Source organism: Candoia aspera, chromosome 5 (genome assembly GCF_035149785.1).
Source record: "Candoia aspera isolate rCanAsp1 chromosome 5, rCanAsp1.hap2, whole genome shotgun sequence".
NCBI lineage: Eukaryota > Metazoa > Chordata > Lepidosauria > Squamata > Boidae > Candoia > Candoia aspera.
Window position 1 is genome coordinate 83,839,678 of NC_086157.1, and position 25,905 is coordinate 83,865,582.

Genomic DNA, 25,905 nt, shown 5'->3' on the forward strand with positions numbered 1-25,905 from the left:
GAAACATCAGTTTCTTGTTCAAAATCATTCCATTAGCTATTTCATGTTTCATGTTATCCTATCCCTGGAACATCCCCAGAAAAGTTTCTCAAGGATTAGTTGGGTCCTTTTGAGTGGAATAAATAATAGCAGCAATTTCGATGAGCGGAACAGAAGGAATCTCCATGGCTGCTGCATCAACCTACTAGGTTCCAGTTGCATATTTGGTTTAATTGTATGTAGCCAATGCCATTAAAACAGAAGAAACCAGTTTAAAAAATAGGGATACAACTTTCAAACAGAAGAAAAAGGAGGAGGAGGAATCTCAGTGCCCTGCCCCCTCCCAACATATTCCCAAACAATGAATAGTTTCAATCCATATTATTTCAGTTTTAAATTTGCAATACAAAGTATTTAGTTCAGGCAAAGTATGAATTAAACACCGTCATAATATTCATTGCGGTATAACAGGTTGCTACCCTAAAACAAAGCAAAAAATCACCTTACTACATCATTCAATCTCATTTTCCAAGCTATTATCATCACAATTGTTTTTATTTTCAGTGTTCTGCAGTGCTTTTGTGTATCCCAATATGAATTCAAAACTATATGCCTCTAAAGATATAAAAATCAAAACTATATGCCTCTAGAGATATGCACAGAAAGTTTTGACATACAGTGCATAATTTTGTAAAAAGTAGGTACAGAAATTGTCTTTTCTCAAAAGGATAATTTAACTATGAAAGTTTCATAGCATTCTGGTTTATATAGTATATAGAGATTTAGACGAGGATTTTTGCTTTATTTTATCTTTATGATTCTGGTTCTATTATCAGTTATCCCATTGGCAAAACATCAAAATACCTATTCATTCACGTATACAGTACATCAATGACACAAAAGAGCTACTGCTTCTACTGCTTATTATCTACACAATAGCATAACACTACAAAAAAGAATAAGTGGAATCTGAAAACAATAAAATGCTGCCTTGGTGAAACTTTAAGGGAAAAACATTTTATGGCAATCAGAGAATGTCTAAATTATTTGTTCCTTCTAGTTGAAAACTGGATTTCTTACACCACTCAAAACTAGGCTACTGCTATGCCATTTTCTGTAGAAAAGGAGGGAGGAAAGTACACAAGAAATGGTGCTGATAATTCCTAGAATTACTATTCCTGAAATCAATGCACTGGTCACTGGATTCAACGGGAAAGAGAATCCATTTGGACTTCCTACAAAGAAAAGGAATAGAGAAGAAAGAGTTAAACATATTTTGCAAACCCTGGGAACAATCCAGCTAATATAGTGTGTGTATTGATGTATGTATGTATGTATGTATGTATGTATGTATGTATGTATATATATATGAATGAATGAATGAATGAATGAATGAATAGTATATGTTAGGAGTCATCTTTCTCTAAAAATACATGTTGTACGATATGAAAATGGAAAAGATTTCCACCACCCTATTGCAATAATCAGATCACAACCTTATCCAGTTGTGATAGAGACTCATCCCAGACTTCCATGGGCAAGCAGGATGAATCTGGATGGTCCACCCAGGTGTCTAATGGATTCTATTGCCCAGCTCTGCACTAATTGCAGACATAACTGGTACAGGAGGACCTGGCTACAGTAACTAATGTGCTCACTACCACCTGGGTAGACTGCAGTAGATTGTGCTTTATCCTTTTAAAGTCAACTAGGAAATTATAATTGGTCTAGAATTCAGTGGCCTGTACGTTAATGGGCTCCCAATGCTGGGAGCATGCAACACCAGTACTATGGGCCCTGCATTAGTTACCAATTCAGTTCCTGGTACAATTTAAAATGCTGGTTTTGACCTATAAAGCCCTTTATGGCTTGTTGCCAGGATATTTACAGTCTAGCCTACTGGATCAGCAATGGAGAAACTCCTCATGGTCTCACAGTTCCAGGAGATGAGGAAAAGGTAGAAGATGCTGCTTTTCAATGGCAACACTAGTGTTTGGAACAGTCTCTTTAGTGATAAACCTAATCCCCTCCTTGATAATTTTCAAAAGGTTATTAAAAAGTGGCATTTCCAGAGAGCATTCCAGTGATTTTTACTCAGTCATCTTATACTTTAAAAAAAAAATTATTATTTTTACTGCTATGGCATGGGGGATATTTTTTAATGCTCTTTTTAATCCTATCATATATGTTTTAATCACCTCCTGTCCATCTGGGGACAGAGCAAAAATATCCAATTCAAGTGACATGATCATCTTACTCTGTAACTCTAAGTAACAGGTACAGAAATTTCAGGAGAAAAAAATTAGCCAGAAATATAATTAGTGGATAGAACACATAACTTTGGCTGACTTTTTCCCTCACTGAATTTTTAAATGTCTTCTCTCTTAGTACTATGGCATAGCCACACTTCACTCTTTTTCTTACCATCTCCTATGGAACGCAGTCAGAGATACATCTGAATATGACCTGTGTCTGATCACAATAATATCAGCAGGACTGGCTTTTTGAATGTCATATCCTTTTTAAAGGATGTGATCTACTAAGTTTTTAAAAGCTATCCATAGAAATTTAATTGGATGTTTAACATTTACCATTTGCTTTCCAGTTTCAATTAACAGAAAATGCTGCAATGTATCAGCCTAAATCCAAAGTATTGCACTAGTAATTAGCATAACATTCAAATATTTCTTTAAAATTTGAGGGAATTTTATTGTTATTGCTATCACTTACCAAGCTGTGAATTGTTGGTTGGGATCTCCTCTATATGAAATACAAAAGTAGATTCATTTTAGTTTGAAGGTATTTATTTTCCCAATTTCTTTGTGTTCAGACAAAAATATCTGATACTTTAAACAGGAATATCTATTTGGGGGTGACTGATCTAACACCCCAAATGTTAGATTCACATATAGGAAGATATTCATCAGAACAAAAATTTCTACCAGGTTTCAAACCAACAAATTTTCTATTTACAAGGCAAAAGTTATAGCTATTGTGCTATTATAGCATTCATGGTATAGTAAACTATAAAATAAGCTAGAAAGAAATAGGAAAATAAAAAATGTGTTTTTTTTAGTTGCTTTATTGTACCTGCATGAATGCACATGTTGATAACTTAACTTTATATATATAAATTTAACTTTTCTTTAGCACTGATTTAACTGCTTTAACTTTGTATATATATTCATATACATTCAATATAATACATAAGCAATATATGTGTATGTGTGTGTTCAATGGGAGGATATGGTAGCCTGCTTTCTGGTCTGAATGCCTTGAAAGCTGGTGACAAAGTGTTTTGGTCTAGATGGAAATTGCTTAAACTAGATTACAGTCAAGCCAACTTATAGGACAGAAACATCTTAAATAATAAATGCAGATATGCCCTAAGAGCTATTTGACATTTTCCCTAATTACTGAAATTATTGTACAATCATAATTTGCTTGTCATTTAAAAAATAATAACTAGGGCCTGCAGTATCATTTTTCCCAGTTTTATTGCTCTTGTTTTTGCTTTCAGTCTATATTTTACCTTGACTCCCCTTCCCTATTTTGCAGTTATTAACACAGAACCTATAGGCATTCAACTCTTTCCAGAGTGATGGCAATTTTTTTATTATTATTCTTTCCATAGAACAAGCACATTGTGTTGATTGCTGTCTAAAAAACTATGTGGTTACTGATTTATAAAATGTAGGTGTCTTTTTGGTACAGATGGTATGTGTGTGCTTAGTAAAGCTTTGGTAATGTGACACAGGGAGCTTAAATGTAATGTGACAATTATGGAATTTGACAGCTTAAATCTTAATATATGAAGAACAGATAAGAAAGTGAAGAAATGGATTGCCATGTGCATAAGATCCAGTTCACATTTTGTTATAAATGGTAAATGTCAAAATGTAGAATTAAACCACAAGTTATCTGTATGTGGTAAAAAACCCAACATGCTAAAAGTAGCAAGTGCCCAAGGGCCTTGCTTTCATATTTTTGAAGCCCTATTCCCATGTGAGAATGCAAGCAGGTTTATACTGGCTGAATTCTCCAGTCTTTGCGTTCCCAACATTCTCAGTTCAGTACTGTCCACATCATTTTATTTTTATTTATTTTATTTATTTTATATCCCACCTTTATTATTTTTATAAATAACTCAATGTGGCGAACATACCAAATACTCCTTTCTCCTCCAATTTTTACCACAGCAACAACCCTGTTATTAAGTTGGGCTGAGATAGAGTGACTGGCCCGAGGTCACCCAGCCGGCTTTCATGCCTGAGGAGGAACTAGAACTCTCGGTCTCCTGGTTTCTAACTCATTGCCTTAAGCACTAGTCCAAACTATTATGGATGATGAATCACTGAAATAAAGATCCAGCTATATTTATGTAGGTTCTCTGCATGATCTGTTTTCTGAAACTATGAGATCTATATTTGTACTGCAGGCACCTTGCTTCAAAAGTGCTAATTTAACACCTGAAGAACAGTGGAAGGGCCCACTGGAAATGTAACAGGGTAACACCTATAGTTGTTTGTTTGTTTGTTTGTTTGTCATATTTTTATCGCTGCCCATCTCCCCCACGACAGTGGAAATCACTAGGGCAGTGAAAGTTTGAGCAAAGAATCCCTTTAAATCTATTTCTCAAAGCAAAATGATCCCCTTGCTTATAAAAGCAAAGCAGCCATGTTGCTTTATACCTCTGGTTCCTCTAGTATCTGTAGTGGTTTTAGACCTTCCACTTAGAAGGCTACTATAGTAGGGTTTTTTACCAGATACAGATACATAACTTGTGAGTTAAGTCTATATTTTGACATCTGCCACTGGGTCCTGCAAGAACATATTCTGATTATGGCAATTGTCAAACAAGGTTACATAAAAGAACATAAAGAAACACATCATGTCTTCTCCCTGATGAGGTGCATGTCAGTCAAAACTGCGTTACGTAGGCTTAGTGATCACATGAGAATTGAATACTCAAATAGGGGTGTAGAGCCTATCCTTGAACAGGAAACTATTCTTGAATAGGAAATTATCCTCTTTATATTTTTGAAATCATGCAGAATGATTGTTCTTACCAGTTCTAGTAATTATGGGGCCAGCAGATATTACTGCACTTCCAGAAATGCTCTGTGGGCTCCAAGTGGTTCGCTTTGCCACATCTCTTCTTTTTCTGTTACTGCAGATCTAGAAGTTTCAATCAAAATAATCATGATTCAGAGCAGATAGGAATAACACTTTGGTGTTCCATTTTAAGATTGTATAGAAAGTGGATCTTAAAAAAAAAAAGCAAAAAACAAAACCTTCCTGCTTAAAAGAATTTTCCTTAAAATGAAACTTTTGAAAATTCACTGAACATAGTTCACGCTTGGTTCTTTCCTAACATATTAAATTAATTTATTGGGTCTTTCCTAACGTATTAAATTAATTAAATTAAGAATTTTTACCATCTATCTCTTGGAACATATTATTAAGAATATTGTTTTTATTATATTGTTTTATTGCTTTAATGTTTTATTGTATTTTAACTAATGTTTTATTCCTATTTTATGTAAAGAGTCACTGTCTGAGTGAGATGGGCAGTGAATAACTTTGATATATAAATATAAACAAATAAATATTCAGAGCTTTTTTAATTGTATAATGGTTATATCTTTCATTGTCTTCTCTTATTGTGGTTGTGGAATCTCATTCAGAAGGTTGTTCAAATTTGGTTGGGGAATAGCAGGTGAAATTCAGGCTACAGAATGCTTCTTTCACAAACTAAAGAGTTTGTTTCCATCCAGCAAAGATTCCCATAAGTCATAAATATGAAATTATTTCCATAATCTTCAATGTGATAGCTCTCCTCTATAAGTTCCATGCTTTGCTGGGATGTTACTGTACACTTCAGAATACATTTACCCTTTCATAACTTGCCTTCTTCATGATCAAGGTATCTCCCTTACCAGATAAGTATTGCCTTCTTCTACCTGTTCAGAAAATCTGTTCTGAAAGGTTGGTCAGCACTTCAGCAGAACATGGAAGATGCAATGAAAACTTCAAATAAAAGATTAAGGAAATATTCTCTAGTTATGGAACCTGACATTCAGATAATACTAGAGTATTTTTCTCAGTTGGATTACTTGGGAAATGAAATAATGTTTATTTGGTCAATGACCAGCAACACTTGAACATATACAAAACAAAAGTAAAATCAAAAGGGTGAGATAAAATACTACCATAACATGGAGTCTCTATAATAAAAATGTAACATACCCTACTATAAGGTATGTTAATTACCTGGATTACTGAGGAAATGATATAAAATGCAGAGGCCTGAGGTTCCAACCATCTTCAGCTATTAAGCATAAGAGAGGGAATTGGAAGATTTGGGTGGAAAGCTGTGTCAGAGTAAAACTCTTGGTCTTTGCCCTGGTATAGCTCCAGGCAGTCCTGTGATCATTTTAAATAATAGCAACTTTAGCTAAATAAATCTACAGCTAGATGCAAAAGAATAGCCAAAAGTACTAACGTTACTAGGAGCCTAGTACTAATTTGGCCAAGAGAATAATCCCACAAAAATTAATTTAAATGGTAACCCTAAGCAAATTTGACTTACAGTAACAAATACCCACAAAGCCAAGCCTGAGTATCTTTTATATGATTACCTGGTAAAAATATTTCAAAAAGCAAAGAACTGAATCGAAGTTGAAACACTGTTTTATCAACAGCAGGTTTGCCATTGGATTCACTATGGAGACATGCTATTCTTCCCACATATAAACAGAACAGTTTAATATAAACATAACTGTTTCAGTTTTGGAAAAAAAATTACTGGAGACAGTAATACCAGGAGGGATATTGCATAACTCCCTAAAGGAATGTATATCTCCTCTTATTTCTTAAGGAATATCAAGATATCCTACTAGTACCCAACATAGAACAAGTGGAAGGAGGAATAAATGAAAATCACTTCCACATCCTACTTTGAGGGGTTCAAACACTCCTTTCCTGAGCAGAACATTGCTTAGTGGTCTCTGGATATAACTCACTATATATAGTTTTGCAGCACTTCAGGAATTTATATAAAGCTTCTCCCCACATTAAACTGATTGTGTTCTAGATTCAGTTTTGCTCACCATTAGCTTTTTGGAAGATGAAACTTGATCTTTAGGGTATCGTATTTCATATTTTTTTCACATCACTCTTTGACAGTCCATAATTAATAATCTTTTAAGACCTACCTTTCTGTTAAATAAATAAAGTATCTGGTAGTGGAGGGAATCAGCAATGAACAACATGCTTCACCAAAGCTAACAGAAGTCAGTTCGATTATTTTATCTTAGTGTAACCATTACACTGAAGACTCATCTCTCATAGAGAGTATGAAAATCATTACACACTAGTCAACTACTTTAAAAAAAAATCCTCTATCATCACAAGTATTGTTAAACCTTCAAGTTGCAGCATTACAAACACCCCAAAACCTACTGGAGCAAGAAAGGGACAGTCATCAGCTCTGCACAACTTGGTCACACAATGTAGAAAAACAGCAGACATTTTCTGGTTCTTATGTTTCACAAAGCGGAACACCTCAAAAGAGAATCGGCCCATCTGACTCTTGCCATTTTCAATTATAGTTGTCTGAGGGTCCTTGTCACAACTGAAAAAGGGAAAAAACGAAATGAACAACTTTTTCTCGTTGAGAAATACCTTAGAAAGAGAATATTGTTCACAAACAACACTACATTTTAGAAATAGTTAGCATTCCTTTCTGTACATCATCTGAGAATACAAGATATAGCCAGTTTACTAAGACTAAGCACATCTGGCTCAGGGAAAAGCCCGGATAGGAAGTTACCTGGGGCTTTCACATAAATCACCTTGATTTCCATGAGAGAATAAATATTATACATTTAAATAAATGAATAACTAGTTTTTGAACATACTCTATTTTTATTGCTTTGTTAACTATTTGAAAAGTTTAATATCTCAGTGCAGATATAAATTGCTTGTACCATATCAGACAAGTTCTCTTGTTACTGCAACTCATCCTTAGGCCAAAAGTAAACTAAGAATATGAACAAAATTAATTTGCTTCACATTTAAATATGAATTGACATAATTCGTAGTTTCTGGAGTAACATGTACAGTAAACAAGAATACACTTCATTTTTCACATTTCCCTACATCTTGCAATCAAAGTTTCCACTTAAAACTTGCATTCAAAACTACATACTGTATATTAAATATATTTTTTTTCCAAAATACCTACATTTTTTTTTTCATCAGGAAAATTGTGTCAAAATCATGTATGAATTTTCAACATGTTATACCAATACCTACATAAGATTTCTTTACATCTTCATGATGATTGCTTTTAAAAATGTTTGGAAAAAAATGTCAACTTTTCAGAAAGCAGTAAAGGTAGATCCAGCCATTCATTGAAGAATCTTGCTCAATTTCTCATAACTATTTGGTAGTTCTTGTTAACCCTGGTTATCCATTATCCATAAATATTTCCATGATCCTGGCTAATTCTTGTTGAACATAAGAACAACTGTTTCAGCTGTAGTAACAGATGCCAAAATCATGACCAGATTTAGTGACAGATCAGATCAGAAGATAGGGTGTTGGGTTTGTAAGGAAACTGTGTTCAGGGAATGCTTATCACAGAATACTATTCAACTGTCCATTAATATCTGAAACAAAAATAGCACTATTTATTTTCATTTATAAATGTTATCTGCCTGGCCACTTTTATACCAACAGGTATGTGTGTTTTTGAGTGAGCATGTACATTCACTAATGTGCAAGAATAATTTTAATGCTTTTAATCACATCCATCTATGCAGAACTCACTCTTAGAAAGAACAGTGGCAAAACATGCATGCAGACTGTACCAATATGAGTCATACATGCAATTTGAAAATGCAGTATTCCAAAATGAAACAATTGAAGCCCCAAGAATGGTTAAGTCTTTCTTCATACCTTTCTTCATGACATGTTCATGTTAACATTTCTTCAGTGTTAATTCCTTTTACTGTGTGGGGCTATGCAGGCATTATTCAAAGAGGTTTGATCATGGACGAACAGAGATTATGGTAGTACTTGATACTAAGCATTTAATGCATATATAGCATTAAAGCCTATAGTAAGGCCATCTTAAATCAGACCGAAAGTCTATAAAGTCTAGTATTCTTTTTGCACAAACACTTACCTAACAGCTGTGAGGAAACTGTAAACAGACATGAGTGCATGTTCTACAATAAATGGACTTGAAATATACACTCAGTGTGACTAGTATCCACTGATAAAGTTATCCTCCATAAATTTGTCCTTCGAATGCAATGCAAATTGGAAGCCATGAATTGAGAATGTTTGCTTAGTATATAATTATTGGAGGAGGCATGTAGAATAGGCTAGACCTAGCAGATAGCCAATGACAATGGGCATTATTTACATACATATTTCTGCACTGATACCAAAGAGTCAGTTCTTCTATTTGCATTACTTATTATATTAGCTGTAATATTACCACTGTAAATAGTTATTAAATAAAACTAACACTTTACTTAAGCAATTACAACTTTTGAGTTTATTTTTAAAACAAACAATATATTTTGTCTAGTCTATCACAACGATGTAAAATATAAACATGTTGTTTAAAAATGTCTACCTAAAGAAGAGATCATATCGCAGATTATCGTTTGGATTTCCAGATGGAGTAGTATAGCAGTAATCCATCAGAACATTCCATCTGCAAAAGGAAAGAGAATTAACTGTTAAAGCACTATTTCTCATTCATTATATTCTTTCATACATATACTGTGTTTTTAGTAACTGTGCAACATGCTTAACCATTTTGAGTAAAACCTAACAAATGGATTTGCACAACATGCTAAACTTGGATACATTTTTTTTAACGTTTTGTGACTTATCATGTCCCATGAACCAGACCACTTGGTTAGGTTATGGTTCAGTGTATTGTGCAAATGCCCAAAATGAGTAATCATGTTAAGTCTTTTAAGTGAATGCTCCCATTGAATGCTGTTGCCTTCTGAACAAGATTAAAAAAAAATCTCACCTTAGAAATGGCAGGTATCAAGTAGCAGTATTCTGCTAGAAACTCCTACCTTTGCTGCTACAGACAAGGAACTATTATCTGCTGACAGATTAACAGATTTATGCACCACACAATTCTACCTCTTAGCTTCTCTCATTTATAAACTATTTAGTAAAGTTTCATTGCAACAAGCATAAGGGAACCAATTAAGCTGACCTTCCCTGACTGCCACCTGATATTATTATGCCTATACACATATGCATACAATATGTATTTTTATCCCCTAAAAATACAGCAAATTAAGGTAGTCTGATTCTGAACATACAAGAAAATAACTGAATTAACACCTGCAGACTGTCTGGATTCATACATCCTACTTAGTCATAATGTGAAGGGTTTGGATTTGGTAAGATGTGGGTTGTTTAACTAGCCACTGTCATTGGCAAACCATAGTTTATAGCTTAGGTTATTATGTAAGCCCAGCCAATAGTTAATATCCACAAGTTTAAAACAATGTGAAGTATGAACCAACTAAAGTATGACTGAGTACAGATTTTTGACAAGCCCACAGAAAGCCTAGATCTGAATGTCATATAATGACTGTGTGCTCAGTTCTTTATACATTTGCAGCAGTTAAAGATTCTGACAATTTTTACTTAAAGGATCAGAGAGCATATAATGGAAAATATATTTTGCTTGAGATCGTGGTATGCTACGACTAGTTAGAGATAATGATACTGGGTGAGCTAAAACAGTGATCTGCTTTTATTCAAACAGCATTCAACTAAAGACCTACCAGATGCATTTGCACAACATAATAATCTTGAATAATCTTAATCTTGGTTAGATTTGTTTGTTTGCTTGTTTTTGGGGGGGGGGGTTGAGGAAGTTGTTTGGTTTTGTTTGGTTTTTGTAGCTTAGCACATTGGCTGAACCTAGCCCATTTCATAAAAGCAAAGAACAACAAATATGGTAAATAAAAGAAAATAATAAAATTATATAAAACCCATTTGGTTAGTTAATAGCAATCCCGTGTGACCCTAGGAACACAGTTAGTCGATAATCAGCTTGGCTGGTCAGGCACAATGTGTGAACTCAACCAGTGTGAAACAACTTTATAAGTTCACAACTCATTGTAGCCCAAGGAGTTTTTGCAGAGATATGTCTAGAAGTATAACTGCAAAGCAAACTGATCTGTATAATTGACAGTACCTTCCATCCAGGTTTGTTGCTCTCACAGCTGCAAAAACCTTTGTTTTCAAAGGTAGTCCTATATTAGGTATAATCAGCTGTTGGCTGTATGTAGAGTCCTACAAGAAGATAGCAATTGCAAATATTGTGGCAATGTGATCTCATAACAGAAGAAGTCGCAGTGAAGCTGCAAACACTCAAAATGTAATCTGCTTGGAGCATAGCAGCTCTAACAGAAAGTAAGACACAGGAAAAAAAACAAGGTAATTTATAGTGACTTTTAGTGTGCACTACTTTTAAATGTCAATGGAAACATTAGGAGTTTCTCTCCTCTGAAACTGGGAGGACACAGTCTTGAACAAAATGTAATTTATAATTCATCTATACAGTTTTCCTCAAAATTGCTCCCCTAATTCCTTTTTATCCACTTAAAAAGCAAAAATATCCATTAACCAACTGGCTGTAAAAGGAAAATTGAGAAAAATACTAAGGGAAGACTAGATTGACTTCCTACTTCTCTCTTTAAATAGTGGCTCTCTAGGTACTTTTCAGAAGAAAAGTTGTAGCCCAGATTCTTAGGTCCATGTTTGCAATGAACATTTAACCCAGCCCTGATGTAAGACACAAATCCTTTATGATTTTCTCATTTGTTGCAATAATTTTAAAAGGAATGGAACTTGTGCAAACAAATAGCTTTGCCTTCCACTGATTTACATTGTGTATTGGGCACAATTGCTCTGACATAATTCAATATGACCAAATGCACTTACAGTGAACTGCACTTGATAATGTTGTAGATAATAGAAAGGATGTCAAGATATATAGAGATCATATCTTCTAGAAAACTTTGTGGCAAGTGCAAGTGGCACCAGACTGTTTGTAAAGGAACTAAATCAAATACTAACCAGGCTGTGTGAATGGTTAAAAAGTGTCACATAGAATCCATAAACCAAGCTGTAAAATGCATTAACATGCAAATAATCTGTCTCTTCAGTTTAGCAGTGTTTTTTTAAGGAATTGCCTAGAGACCTCCTTAATATCAAAAAGATATTGAGACAGTAAGAACAGTTTTACTTCTGTAATCCATGCATTTTGCCAATATACAAACCAATTTCTGTCAAAACTCTTGTACTGAAACTTCATTGGGATTCAAGACAAAGCAGACAAATATAGATTTTTAAATCTTATTAAGTACATGTTTAATACTTGGTTTTGATAATTTGAACTGTTACACTAGAGCTAAATTGAATTCTAGATGTTGTAAGCCTTAAGATAAGATTGGGTAGCATCTCATTTTCTAAAACAAGTAAATAAGTAAATAAATTACACTTACAATGCAGCCTTATACATGATGACTCAAAACAAAGGCCTATTGAATTCAATAGGACATTACCAGATAAGAGTGTATAAGACTGCAACTTCACATATTTTTCCAAATATTTGGTTCTGTTATATCAACCTCCCCAAATGCTGCAAATCATCTCTATGTCCTTTATTTTGGTGTAACAATATCTAGGAATCCTTCTCAACTGGTGAATTTGAAGTTATCCCATTTTGAATCAAATGAAATATGACCTAGTTAGATGGTCTATCTAGGACTCCTTTGAATATTTGAAGGTACAAATGCTTAAGTCCAAGGTTGATTCACACTTTGAGAGGTCTTCTCATATTTATCCTATCACAGTATTTTCAATAAATATATAGGACTCTGAATTAATTTCTTTGGGAAGGATGTCTTGCAAGAATTTTATTATATACATTACAATTATTTTGTAAAAGCTGGATTTGGTCCTCTATATACTAGCTTTAGTTACTAGCTGGAATAATGAATTTCAGAATTATTTTGGCTCAACTTAAGAGTTATTATCCAACCCCACTGAAATCCTGGGTACCTGTACCCTGAATTGGATACCCTATTTTGGTGGGATTACTGAATACATCAAGACATATTATATATGGGAAATATTGGGACAGAGATATAATTTTGACCCATTTCCCATGAAAAGCTTATACTATGACAACACCTAAATCTGTCTTTGGGATTAACTGAGGCTGTCACAGTTTCATTACTTAGGTGCAACTCAGTTCTGAAGTAACAATTTTTAAAACTTTTGCAGAATTAAAGAATTAATTTGATTTAGCTCAGATTACTTCTTAGTTGTTCAACTTAAATATTTGCTATTCTATATATTTGATCCAGATGTTTTTTGTTGCTTTTGAAGTTCCATAGCAGTTAGAGATTTTGAAGGAAAAAACTGAAACTCTTAATTTAGTAATCTGTTCCTTACTATTTAAACAGCTCTGAAAAGTTATGTTAGTAAAACAATGGACTTTAGTAAATGCTTTAAACAATGTGAAATTAGTTTCCTATTATCTTAAAATGAGGTGTGTTTATGTAGTTGCCTTAGAGAATTTATAATAGGAATTGGTTACAGCTTGCCCTATTATCACATTTTGGGTGAAATCAGTAAGATTGTTAATTCATCTTTGGACCAATCACTGTTTGATACAGAGACATATATTCTTCTTGGCAATATCCCCAATATTGACTCTATCAAAGTATCAAGAACAATGGGCTTTTTAGGGATAGGGTTAGGGTTGGCTCCTACAATACCGGAAAAAGAGACACCTGCCTGGCTTGCTTAATGGATTGTTATGTGTTACTTGTCTACAATTGAATTAGCAGGGGTTTTTTTCCCCAACAAAGAGTAAAAGAAGATGAATATGATTTTAAAAAATGGTTATAGCATAATTTACCAGAGGGTCCCCATTTTTTATTTTCTTCCTTATTAAGTGTTATTGTGATGATTAAGTTTAAAGCTGTATTATTTCATGAATTCTGTTGTATGAGTGTACATTTAGTTTAATTAGTTTAATACAATAAAATTCATAAAATTAAAATATCTATAGATAATGCTTAGCTTACAGACTCAATAGACAGCAACTATCAATATCCCAATTACATGGTGAAAACATCTGTTAACAATCTGGAGTTCCTAGTTTAGGTGAAATCCCTGCTATCATAGGGGGGTATCAAAACGTGGTAGCTTTAGTTTATGGCTGGGGCATTACAAGGTTATATAAGAATGCTGTGCAGATAAAAAGAAATGTATGTATTTGAAGAACTGTAGTAGCCTGTAGAGCATTTAAAATATCACTTGGATTGAATTACTGATAATTTTACTAAGATGTACTTTTTAAGGCACTTGATATAAAAGATATAGATGAAGTCCTGTTTTAAGTTGTATGCCTTCCCAAAGCAGCTTGTTCTTCTGAATTCTGTCATGAATTCAAGTTGCTGGCTGCCAGTTTTTTTTTAGCTCCAGGGGCATTACTTTAACTTACTATTATCTCCTTGTAATGAGTTCTTCTTCCAACTCTGTTTTATTTCCTATGTTCCTTTTACATTTTTTGATTAAATTGTCATGTCTGGAAATGTCAAGATACATTTATAATAGTATGTGCATTTATTAATTTAGATTGTTGTCAAAAATGTAGGGATAATGAAGTGAGTAAAGCAATCGTTTTGCATTTTATTAATCTCAGAATGCACCCTTCCTTAGGAGTACTTAAGTCACTCAGAGGCAATGGTGGGAAATTGTACCTCAATTCATTAAGCAAACACAGCACAGCACTAGAGTATATTAAATTTTAATGCATGGAAATTAGTATATTTCTTATTCATGCTTAATTAATTATGCTCCTCACAGAGTAGGATCTTGACCCTTTCTCAAAAGCATTTCTTGTTCACCAAGTAATCCTAATAAATCCAATGGTAGATTTATACATATGTATGAATTCACCAGGAGCACCAACATCACAAAAGGAATTAGTCCAATGCTGCAACCTTCTACTTGAGCAGAATGTCGATTTTATTTTGCAAAGATAATCCACAAATTCAGTGTCAAGTATCAGCTCTGACAAATTTCAGCTAGTTTTAATATACCATCAGCATTTATTTTAGTCCAGATATGAAGATGAAGAGAAGCTGTCCTGCCAAATCTGGATTTTCACCCCTAACCTCGCAATGTGGAAAAAGGAACATTGACAAGAAACTGTAACCACATTTTTGCAGGGCGGTGAAGTGCACTGTTTGATGCACTGTAATGATTTTTACTTTCCTTACAGACTTTTCATTTGAGCAGGGGAAAGTTAAGAGTAGAAGAGTAGCCAAAAGTGCTACACATTCTTTTTCAGAATGCTTTGGATAGATTATTGCTTAGGGAGCTACATTATAGTTGATGTACCTCTGATTATGAGTCAGAGTGGGATAATGAATAAACACACACCATCCAGGACAGATTGGTCTGAATCTGCTCTGTTCCAGTTTGTGTCTCTCTGAAGATCATATCACAATCTATTTATTAGGAATGTCACAAAGATGACAACAAGGGAGTATGATCAAAATGGAATGACTTTTGTGATTTCCATAAAACACTTTGTTGCATAAAGGAAATGAGTAGAGAACGGATATTGGATTCAGTGAACAATGCTTCTGCACTGATCTTTGCAGTCAGACAGCCATTGGTAGCCCTCTGTCCCCCATTCACTACAACTTGGGCAGTGCAATGATCTGACAAGTGAAGAGAGATCTTTATTTTACTATTTCCTTAACAATGAGTTTCTTGTCACCCAACTCTCTTGCACTAAATGGTTCCATAATGGACTTACCTGGCTAGCACATTTCTCCTTTAAACTTCTGCTACAGTCCTTCACCCATTTCCAAAGCATTAATGAGCTGGCAGACTAATTCTTTATCAGCATCCCTTCACTTTATTTAAAATAATCTCAACTATCTATTTAAAATTCGGCACAACTCAATCCTACAGTATGGACTACTTTCAACTTATTTTGTTCTCAAAGGGTAATGTTACAAGCACTTTATTAGGAGTATTTAATTTTAAAGGTTCAAAATGCATACACTCATTTCTGTCAAATTTGATACCTTTCTTTGACAGGATAATGGTTTATTTATTTTGAAGCTTTCAATCCATTCTATTCAAAGCAAAAAGAACTTACCACATTTGTGTTCTTCTCATGCTAGACTATGAGAAAATGGAACCCAATATATAAATAAATGAAGCTATGTTATAAATTGTCCAAAAGAAATTATGCAAATTCAAAATAGTAATATGCATTGATTCTATCCTCTCCACCTGTCTAAACAAACCATATCCCAATTCTTTGATAGCATGCCTAAACTGTAAACAGAAGTGTGCCATTCAGAATAAAGATAGCCATTATATTTTTTAAAGTAGTGTACATTGCTTAACAGTGCTATTGTTGTTCTTTTCATAGATGGAGGTCAGTGGGTGTGTCAATTCTTGAGTTACTCGCATAAGAAAAAACAGTTCTGCAATTTTGGGGGGCTGTGAGTCAGCTGGAAAAATAAACTGATAAGCTACTTACTAATGACAATATACATGCTCTAAAACATTTTTGCTAAGGGCTTTTGTTTTTGAAGAGAAAAAAAAACGGATTATACTTGGAACAGTAAAGGAGTAATGTATCTAACAGATGGGTCTGTCTTGGAGTTTAGCAGCCCATCTGGTCTACAAGGAGTGGAAATAACCCAAGAGAGATGATTTGCACACTTGTTTGGATTGGGAAGCCATTCCCTAATGCAGCTTCCAGAATGCTGCATCACAAGAAGCAAAGCTGGTTCGAAAGCTGTGGAGGAGCAACCTGCTGTGGTCGTCCTAGAAAGATACATCTGTCTTAACCATATGATTTTATTTACAAGGTTAATGTATAAAACTTACTTGCAAAAGCATATTGAGTGTAAAAACATTCATAAAACATAAAACAAAATAGAATATTTATTGGGCAAAACAGTACTGGCTGTCATCAGTACTAAGAACAGATTCTCGTGAGCTTTAATAAAAATAATTTATTTAAATCCTTTAGGAAAATGCATTATTCCTTGTTCTCAAAGTTTTAAGAAACTTTCCTTTTCTCTCTGATTGCGTAAATATATTGTTTTAAGAGAGGAAGGAATAGTTTTAATCTAACACATTTTAATCTGATCTGTAGAACTGTATTATCATCAGACAGCAAAACAAGACATTTGTTTAACTACAATTACTATTATTCTGCTATGATATTTATAGCTCATTCATTCCACTCCAAATCTAAAGCACAGACTTTTAAATCATCTGTATGAATTATATACCAGGTCCATGATGAGATGAATAATAATCTTGAAAATGGAATTGTAATTTACTAAAATGCCAGTTGAGAGATGGAAAGCTGATTTTTAAATTATATATTTGAATGGAAAAGAAAAATTCTAATCAACACAAAATAAGATTTGGAAGATTAGTGTTGGCCTTATAAAAAAAATCAGTCAAACTCTTCATATTTCCATTTCAATGTCCCTATTTATTCAATACAAAATTTTACAATTACATATATTCCCATTTAATTATCATGCTAATAAGAAGAGAGTATCAGCTGCCACCAAGAACAATACAGAATATTAGCTATCTCGATGCCCTGCCAAAAAACCAACAAAGAGATAGCATTAGCACTGATTTATAACAGGGGTAGATCTTTTTTGAAATACCTGATGATGCTGAAGAACAACTCCCAGAATTCCTCACTATTGGGAGTTATAGTTCTGAAATGCCACAGGTGGCTTCCCCCAGTTTAAGAGTTATAATTATATTTGCTATATCAGTACTTGTTGGCTATATCTTTTTAATCAGACCATTAGTCCAGACATGGTTAGGATAATAAAGAAGTTTCTTCTTCAATGGAACGTGGTATGTGAAGCAGCTTAGTTCCACTTGTGGAACCTACACCCAGACTGAATAATTGAATCAGCTGAACTACTGTTGCCTGGTGGCCAATCTTAATGCTGATTAAACAGAATGCTTCCATTATAAACTCCAAACAGAATTGGGAGTATTATTATTAATCATCATCATCACCATCATTATCAGGATTATGTTCTTTACCTGTGTTCAGTATGTTTCATTCTATCCATGTAACTGTTTTGTGATCTTGTTTTTTTGAAGTTAAAATTTGAACAAAACATAAGAGACACAATACTATGATTCCATGTTTTAATGATAATTAAGTTATAACAACAACAATAATTGTCTTGTTTATTTACTGACAAAAGGTTGGCATCAAAAATGTATAATAAAATGTTTCCTTCTGAAAAAAGGAAAAAAAGGGTGATATCTATCTTAGGGCAAGCAGTGTCAGGGGGGAAGGGTAGGAAAATTACACAAAATACATGATGATGTCATTATGCAGGTATCATCATTTTGGTGTCATTGCTATTTTCTGTGGAAACACTGGGTATTATGCCACTTTTTTTCTTTTAAAAATCTATCCAGAAATTATTTTAGCAATAATTAAGATTAATGAAAAAATAGGAACACAAATTGGAACCCTACTACAAAGCTTCTAATATTTACTCAGAAATATCTATTCACAAGCAATTCCTATGAGAACAAATCAATTTAAGACTGACTTATCCTGCTGATTTCAATAAAATCTAGTCTGTAACTGAAACCAAAAAAGGACCCACTAAAGATGCAAAGAAAGCCAGGTCACCAAGAAAAAGTATAAACAGGTATCCCAGAACTGTAAATGTGTTAAGCAAGCTGGAGCTTAGAATGAGCTGAGGATAACAGATGCTCAGAACTGAATAAAGGGCTTCTCTATCTATCTATCTATCTATCTATCTATCTATCTATCTATCTATCTATCTATCTATCTATCAGATTTCTCTGCCACCCATCTCATACCCAGCGACTATGTTCAGAACAAAAGCAAATAACTAGTGTATCAGGGGCTGTGTGAAGAATACAAAATGCTAAGGAGTAATAAAGGATAGGGAAAGTAATTCTTCTCTTATTTTGGTACAATCTTCTCCATCAAGAATGTATGTGCTGTACCAAGAACTTGTGAAGAGAAGGATGAAGGGGATGGCTTGAAGACTGAGCCTGATAGACATGGCGATGGATTTCTATATACTTTGAATGAATTTTATCTCCAGACATTCCAACTACATTCTGAAGAAACAAGAATTTTTTTTTAGATTTTGTTTAATCCCACCTTTATTATTTTTATAAATAACTCAAGGTGGGGAACATATCTAATACCCCTTCCACCAATTTTCCCCACAACAACAACCCTGTGAGTGAGTTGGGCTGAGAGAGAGTAAGTGGCCCAAAGTCACCTGGCTGGCTTCCATGCCTAAGGCGGGACTAGAACTCACAGTCTCCTGGTTTCTAGCCTGGTGTCTTAACCAGTAGACCAAACTATATGTTATTTTAAAGAAATTGTAGAGAATGGGAGTGATCATAAAGAGGTAAATCTGTAAACATTTTGCAAATAAAGTGGTAATCAACAATTTGGTAACAATGTGGTAACTGTCTAAATTATTTTGGCAGACTGACTTTCTCTCTGTCTTTTCATCCAGTAACTTTCCTTAATAAATTATTTTTACTTCAGCGAGCATTTGACAAAGTATGCCATGACATCCTGATTAGCAAACTAATTAAGTGCAGACTGGATGGCATGATTATGGATACATATTTGGCTTGAAAATCACAATCAAAGAGTGCTCATATGAAACAGGATCAAGCTGAATGCCAGAAAGTTCAGTCCTGGGGCCTGTACTGGTCCAGACATTTATTAATGACTTGGATAAAGATATGGAGAAAATGCTTATAAAATTTGCAGGTCTTTCAAAATTGGGTGGCATAGCTAATATCCAAGATGACAGAAATAGAACTCAAAATGAACCCATATCTTTGAGACATTGCTCTAAACAGAATGAAATTTAACAGAGACATGTCCAAAACTGCTCACTTATCAGATAAAAGTCAAATGTTCCAGTAAGGATAACACCTTGGTTGGTAATAGCACTTGTGCAAAAGATCTTGGGATATTCATTGGTTATAAACTGAATATGAGTCAGTGTGACATGGCTATCAAAGAGAAGCAATTTTAGGTTTTATCAAGGTAAGTTTCATTTCCAAATCATGGCGATTAGTGAGTTCCATTTTATTCTACTTTGGTCAGAGGCGAATTCTAGGCAACAATACATTTAAAGCATTAGTTTCTTTTTTAAAAGGTTCAGGGAAGGGCAAAAGGAATTATTAAGTGCTAGAAACTAATTGGATGAAAAAAGGTTGAAGGGGTTCAGTCAGTTTTATCTTGGAAAAAGAAGAATGATATGATAACATTCTTTAATCCTAAAAAGAGATGATCCAGACCAACTCTCCAGTTTTCCAGAGTCCTGGATACAGAGTGAATTAAGTTAGAGAGGCACATTCCAACTGAATATTATGAAAAAGTTGATAAAGGTGGGTTAGTTGATCATAAGGGTTAGTTGATCTGCATGTGTGTCTCAGCAAGGAGTTTGAAAGAGGAAAATAATTAATGAACTATAAAGAAAGGAATTTGTAACAATCCTAAGCCTGTTCTTCCCATTCTAGACCTTAACAGCCTCCAGGAACTTGGACAAGTTATCAACTACATCTTGTGTTTAGCTCAGGGTTAAGCTGTATAAATGAGTATGATCAACTTACTGATGATACTTCACCCCATGCTGAAAAATAACCTCTCCCAATGGCTTTATAAATATATTGAATAGGGAGTTTCACTTGTTCCCAGGGCAGGGATTGTATAACAGAACAAATGTATTTAGAACATTGCTTTCTACTTACATTGTAAAGGAGCAAATTCAAAGTGCTAATAAAGGTACCATTGTTCTCTCTTACAGAGATAGCAGCTGATGACCTATGAATAGATTAGAAAGCAAAACTATTTAATGTGTCACATATTCATTGCTTTTTGTTGTTAAAACAAGGAGCATAAGCTAATCAATGCATAGAGCAAATAATTAGCAAACAGAGACAAAAAAAAAGTCATCCAGTGATTTATAATGGTACCATTTACTTCTGAGCCCTATATTAAAATTTTGTTGTGTAAAAAATAATCATTTGTGAAGTAAAATAGTTCAACAACTGTTCTGTTCAGTGTATGTGCAGCAAAGCAGCTCAATATCTGTTTTGTGATTAACAGCATTTGGAAGCAAATTTTATTGCAAAATCCTTCACCAAAACATAGACCTAGTTCTATTCAAGCAGTAAGCCAAACCCTGGGAATCACATTCTTTTTATAGTGGTTGTTTTTTCCCCATGACCTCTTTCTTTGCTCCCCTGCTCTATATTCTCAAGTGTGATGGCAATTTTATGTATGCAAGGGGAAAGGGCCAATATTTATGCATTTGTCTCATGCTGGGAATTCAGTATGCTTATGGAACACAACCACTTCCACTTCCCTAAAACCTGAGCAGTTTCATAATACAAATAAAGCAGTCATAGTAACTTTTGATTTATAAAACAGCAGTTGTTTCTTTAAACATCAATCTGATACTTATACTTACGAAGCAAGTTGTGTATTGTTGACTAGGTATTCCAAAGGATAGCTACAGCTAAATTTATACAGAAGTCCTGGTAAATAGCTGATGATTGTTGGTGGATCTGGGGTATCTATATATCCTGAAATATTACCTATTTGGACTGTGGATGCATTGCCATATACATTGATACCTGGAACTGAGGTTATCTATTAGGATAAAGCAAGAAAATTGAAATTACAGAGAGGTAAAGCTTATAGTGGAGAAAAATCTGTAAAATAATTCAGATGGAATTTTACTGCTTAAGACCATCTTTATGGCGTCATCTGAATGACTGATCCCATGGTGCACTATATCCTTAATTTTTCATGTGGCTTACCCAACCATCCTATAGCTTTTCTTTGCAATCATGAGAGAAACAGGTAACTAAACATTCTGGCAAATAAGCAGAATGTTATGACCTGTTACAGAATCTTGGTCCAATCATAAAGTCTGCTGATCACACACATTTTCATGGAATTCCCTTTGAAATTCTTGGGACTTATTTTGCCTTTTTGGTAGAAGGCAAGCAACATCTACAAATATTTGAATAAAATAGCTGGTGATTCCTTCCTTTTATCAATAGCCAAAATGGGACAGTTGTCTGTCTGTCTCTCTCTCTCTTTCTCTCCCTCTCTCTGTCCAGAAGTGCCTGTTGGAATTGTGTTACATTCTGTCATTTTTCCAGTAGCTTTCAAGTTCAAAACTGGACTGGACTGCTAAGCAGTCAAACTGACAATGTTTGTATTCAGTGGCAAGAGGAGAAAGTGAGAAAAACGTGGCCATGTTGCTAGCCAATATCATTTGCAAATTCATACAATTGGTCCAACTCACAAAATTTAAGAATATTTCAGATAAGCCTAGCTTGGACCAAAACCCTGCCTATTCTGTAAGAATTATTTGCCCTTCCTATCCCACCCCATGCCAATATAAGGAATGGTAGAGAGAGGCTTTATCACCACCAGCCAATTCTATCACAATCATTCTCTACCAGTATGCTGTAGGTGTTTAACCTATTTCTGAAAATACAACAGATAGATTCTGTATGTTTGGGATTAATCTGGAGTTTGCTAGGGAAAAAGATTAACATAACTTCTCTATCTATGGCTAAATCTTTTCTTATTTTACCAGTTTCAAGAAAGAGGCATGCCAAGCAAAGCCTATTTATACTTATTTCTTAACAACAGCTATGAATGGCACTGAATCTCACTAAGTAATTTGTTCAACTCTTTTCCTGCGGTATTTTCATGTAAAAAATGTTCCCTGAAATAGTTATTTGTCCTCAAAAGACTATTTTCATTTTGAGAAAGAGTTCAGAATGATGTGTAGCCTTGCCTTGGGGATGTGGAGGGAGGAAATAAGGGAGAGAAATTTCTATACACCCTCCTATTGTAAGTTCTTTTATAGGAAATGGTGGTAACCAAGTAGAATATAAGACTTTTATTACCAAAAAAGTCTTTTAATTATATACAAAACATCTAGTTTTTTATCTTAATTTCTTATGGTTAGACTTTTGCTTTTAACCTTGACTCTCTCTCTGTACTGGTCAATGGTCCAGCACAAACAGTTAGTTATTCATCTCTCCTGTTCTCCTTGATTAATATGTGTAAACACTTCTTTTGTTGTTGTTGGTTGGTTGGTGATCTATAAAAGCTTAATTCTTTTATTTAAACATTTATTTAATGTTTATTAAAATAAATGTTTATTAAAATAAATGTTTATTTAAACATTAAACAATAAACATTTATTGTTTTATTATCTCTCCCCCCTCCTTTCCTAAGTGTCTAAATCTAAGGCTGGTTGCTCTCCATAGGATAGCAGTCATTCATCTCCTCCTGTTGATGCAATACTATTCTTCTTTCTTAGCTTTCACCATTCTTCCAGTGGCATCAGTCAGAATTAGGAATCTAGGAATGCAGGAATCTCTTCTCAACTGGTTTCTTGTAGCAGCCACTTCTGTGTTCCATACTGATGTGTTCCAGACCATCCCACTGATTTTGCAGAACATGGGGTTTGGGAAATGAAAAGATTGGCTCCCCTGCAAGTTCTTCTCTTCCAGGTCAGACTTTCCTCCAATGTTCTGCTACATTTCCGACTACCATTTCTCCTTTCTCATCTACACACCTCCAGTAGCAATCATGGTTACTTATCTCTCCATTTCATCTTTTTCCTTGGATTGCCTTGAGGTGTTTATTTCCTATAGGCATTGTGATTTCTGGTCCTGTTATCTTTTTTATTATTATTATTTTACTATCAAACCACTCTGATGCTCTCACAAAGATAATCCACTTATCTACTCCACCTCTAGTTCCTTACTGTCCCTATTTATTACTTCTCACTTTCACTTCCCCCTTTTGAAAGAGGTATTTGTCTACATGCCACAGCATATTCATTTCTGGTGGGAGACAATCACAGTAGCTAACAACCTTGGTGAGGAGCAAGCAGAGAATGCCCTCTCACATTTCCAAATGATATCGAGTACTACACTATTAGGCACTGCTGGAGAAATATATCGTAATTGGGCAAGGAGAAATATACAGGTTATTTTTACATGAAGGTAAAAGCTTCATTACATTATTTCCAATCAGGGATAGTGATGTTTGCTTCTACCTCGTTTTCAGTTATTTGAAAATGATCTTACATGTCATAAGGAGGGAAGGATGAAGGGAGGGAGTGGACAATAATTTCTTCTTGGAAGACTTAGGTCTTACTTATGTATTCCTTACTTATGGAATTGGGAATATTCATTGCCCAGAATGTTTCTTCCTTACCTGTGAACTCCAAGTATGGGATCTAAATTTAATATACACATCAAATTTAAATTGCATATTAAAATGGTATGTTTATAAATAGAGATAAGCTTTGAAGGTGACTGGAAGATTAATAGGTGATATTTTCCATTTCTGCCCTCCAGTAACAGTTGCCTACCAATTTGGCATCAGGCCAACTGGGCAATATAGATAAGTCTCATCTCCTCAGGTCAGGAAAAAGGCTCTGGTATCATTATTATTGCTGTTGTTTCATAAATTGACATTCATGCAAATCATGATTGCATTCCATAATAGATTAGAACCAAGGGCACAAAGGCAAAACAATGCATTCCTTCAGGAGTAAACACTTCTTTGAGATGAATGAAGCAGTCTATCATCAATGAGAACAATACTGATTTTTACATTTAAAGCATTCATATTTGTGTATCATTCCCACATTTTGAATGATGTACTGTTTCACACAATTTTAGATGCCTAACAGTTGCATGGAGCTTCCAAAGATTCTTGTCTTACCATTAAAGAATTTCCACAGGCTTCCAAAGTGCTGAGATTGATTATGAAAATTACCACTGCTGGAAATGTGTTGTTGTTTATAAATCCCCTGCAGTGAGAGTCCCCATGTTTCCCATTTAGTGCTAAATCAGTTTCAGAGTAACCAGAAAACAGGACAGTGCAAAAATTAATCTTCATAGTAATTGCCTGCACTCCACAGTAGACGCTGATATCTTGTTCTGCTGCAATAAAAAAGGGCAACTACTCGGATTATGTTAATTTATATTTTTAAATGTTTGTATTAAAAGAATAAGCCTAATTTAAAATCAGTTTTAAAACACAGACAACATAAGAAGCAAAATAAAAATAATTGCAATACATATGAAACAAATGGAGCTCCCTTACCAATGAATTCCATGTGATTGTGCCATAACTGAAAAGGCTACACTCTGCATCTTAACAACATGAGTTTAAAGTGACTTACCTTCATGTACACCCATTGGATGGTGGGGAGGAAGCACAGTGTTCTCTACACTACACATTCAATTAGTTTTCCCACAGCATCCATAGAAAACAAACCCCAACTATCCCCAAAACTTTCAGTGGAGCAGTATATTGGTATCACACATATTTTGCAGATAATAGTGCATTTTAAATAGCCATGCTAAATAGCAAATTTGTAATGCAATCAGACTCAGATATAAGTTAGGAATAGAATAATTAGAATAAAATACCAGATTTCAGTTTTAAATAACACCAGAATTTGGGGTTTATAGCCTGAAAGACTCGTAACACAGCTTTGATACACACACACATACACACAAATGACTTGAAAGCAATAATTGATGGAGCAGCCATATAAGAAATCGGATGATTAATGATTCAGAATACCTGTTTATTTAATTTTGGCAAATAGCAGTTATAAATTTACAAGTTATAATGTTAGTCAGCACAATCAAGGAGGCTGAGATGGCAGAAAGTTTTCTAATAACATTTTAGCAGAATAATAA

General features: G+C 34.3%; 1 protein-coding gene across 1 annotated transcript in view; it reads right to left on the reverse strand.

Annotated features, from left to right (window-relative positions):
• Positions 1-872: 872 nt before the first annotated feature.
• Positions 873-25,905, reverse strand: part of ZPLD1 (zona pellucida like domain containing 1) — a 50,103-nt gene continuing 25,070 nt past the window's right edge. The window contains exons 2-10 of the mRNA XM_063304330.1: positions 24,917-25,137; positions 21,621-21,802; positions 20,899-20,971; positions 11,231-11,328; positions 9,632-9,712; positions 7,444-7,615; positions 5,049-5,157; positions 2,710-2,739; positions 873-1,214 (exon numbers count right to left, since the gene is read on the reverse strand). Of these exons, the coding sequence (XP_063160400.1) occupies positions 1,036-1,214; positions 2,710-2,739; positions 5,049-5,157; positions 7,444-7,615; positions 9,632-9,712; positions 11,231-11,328; positions 20,899-20,971; positions 21,621-21,802; positions 24,917-25,137 (1,145 nt within the window). The 3' untranslated portion in view covers positions 873-1,035. The remainder of the gene's footprint in view (positions 1,215-2,709; positions 2,740-5,048; positions 5,158-7,443; positions 7,616-9,631; positions 9,713-11,230; positions 11,329-20,898; positions 20,972-21,620; positions 21,803-24,916; positions 25,138-25,905) is intronic.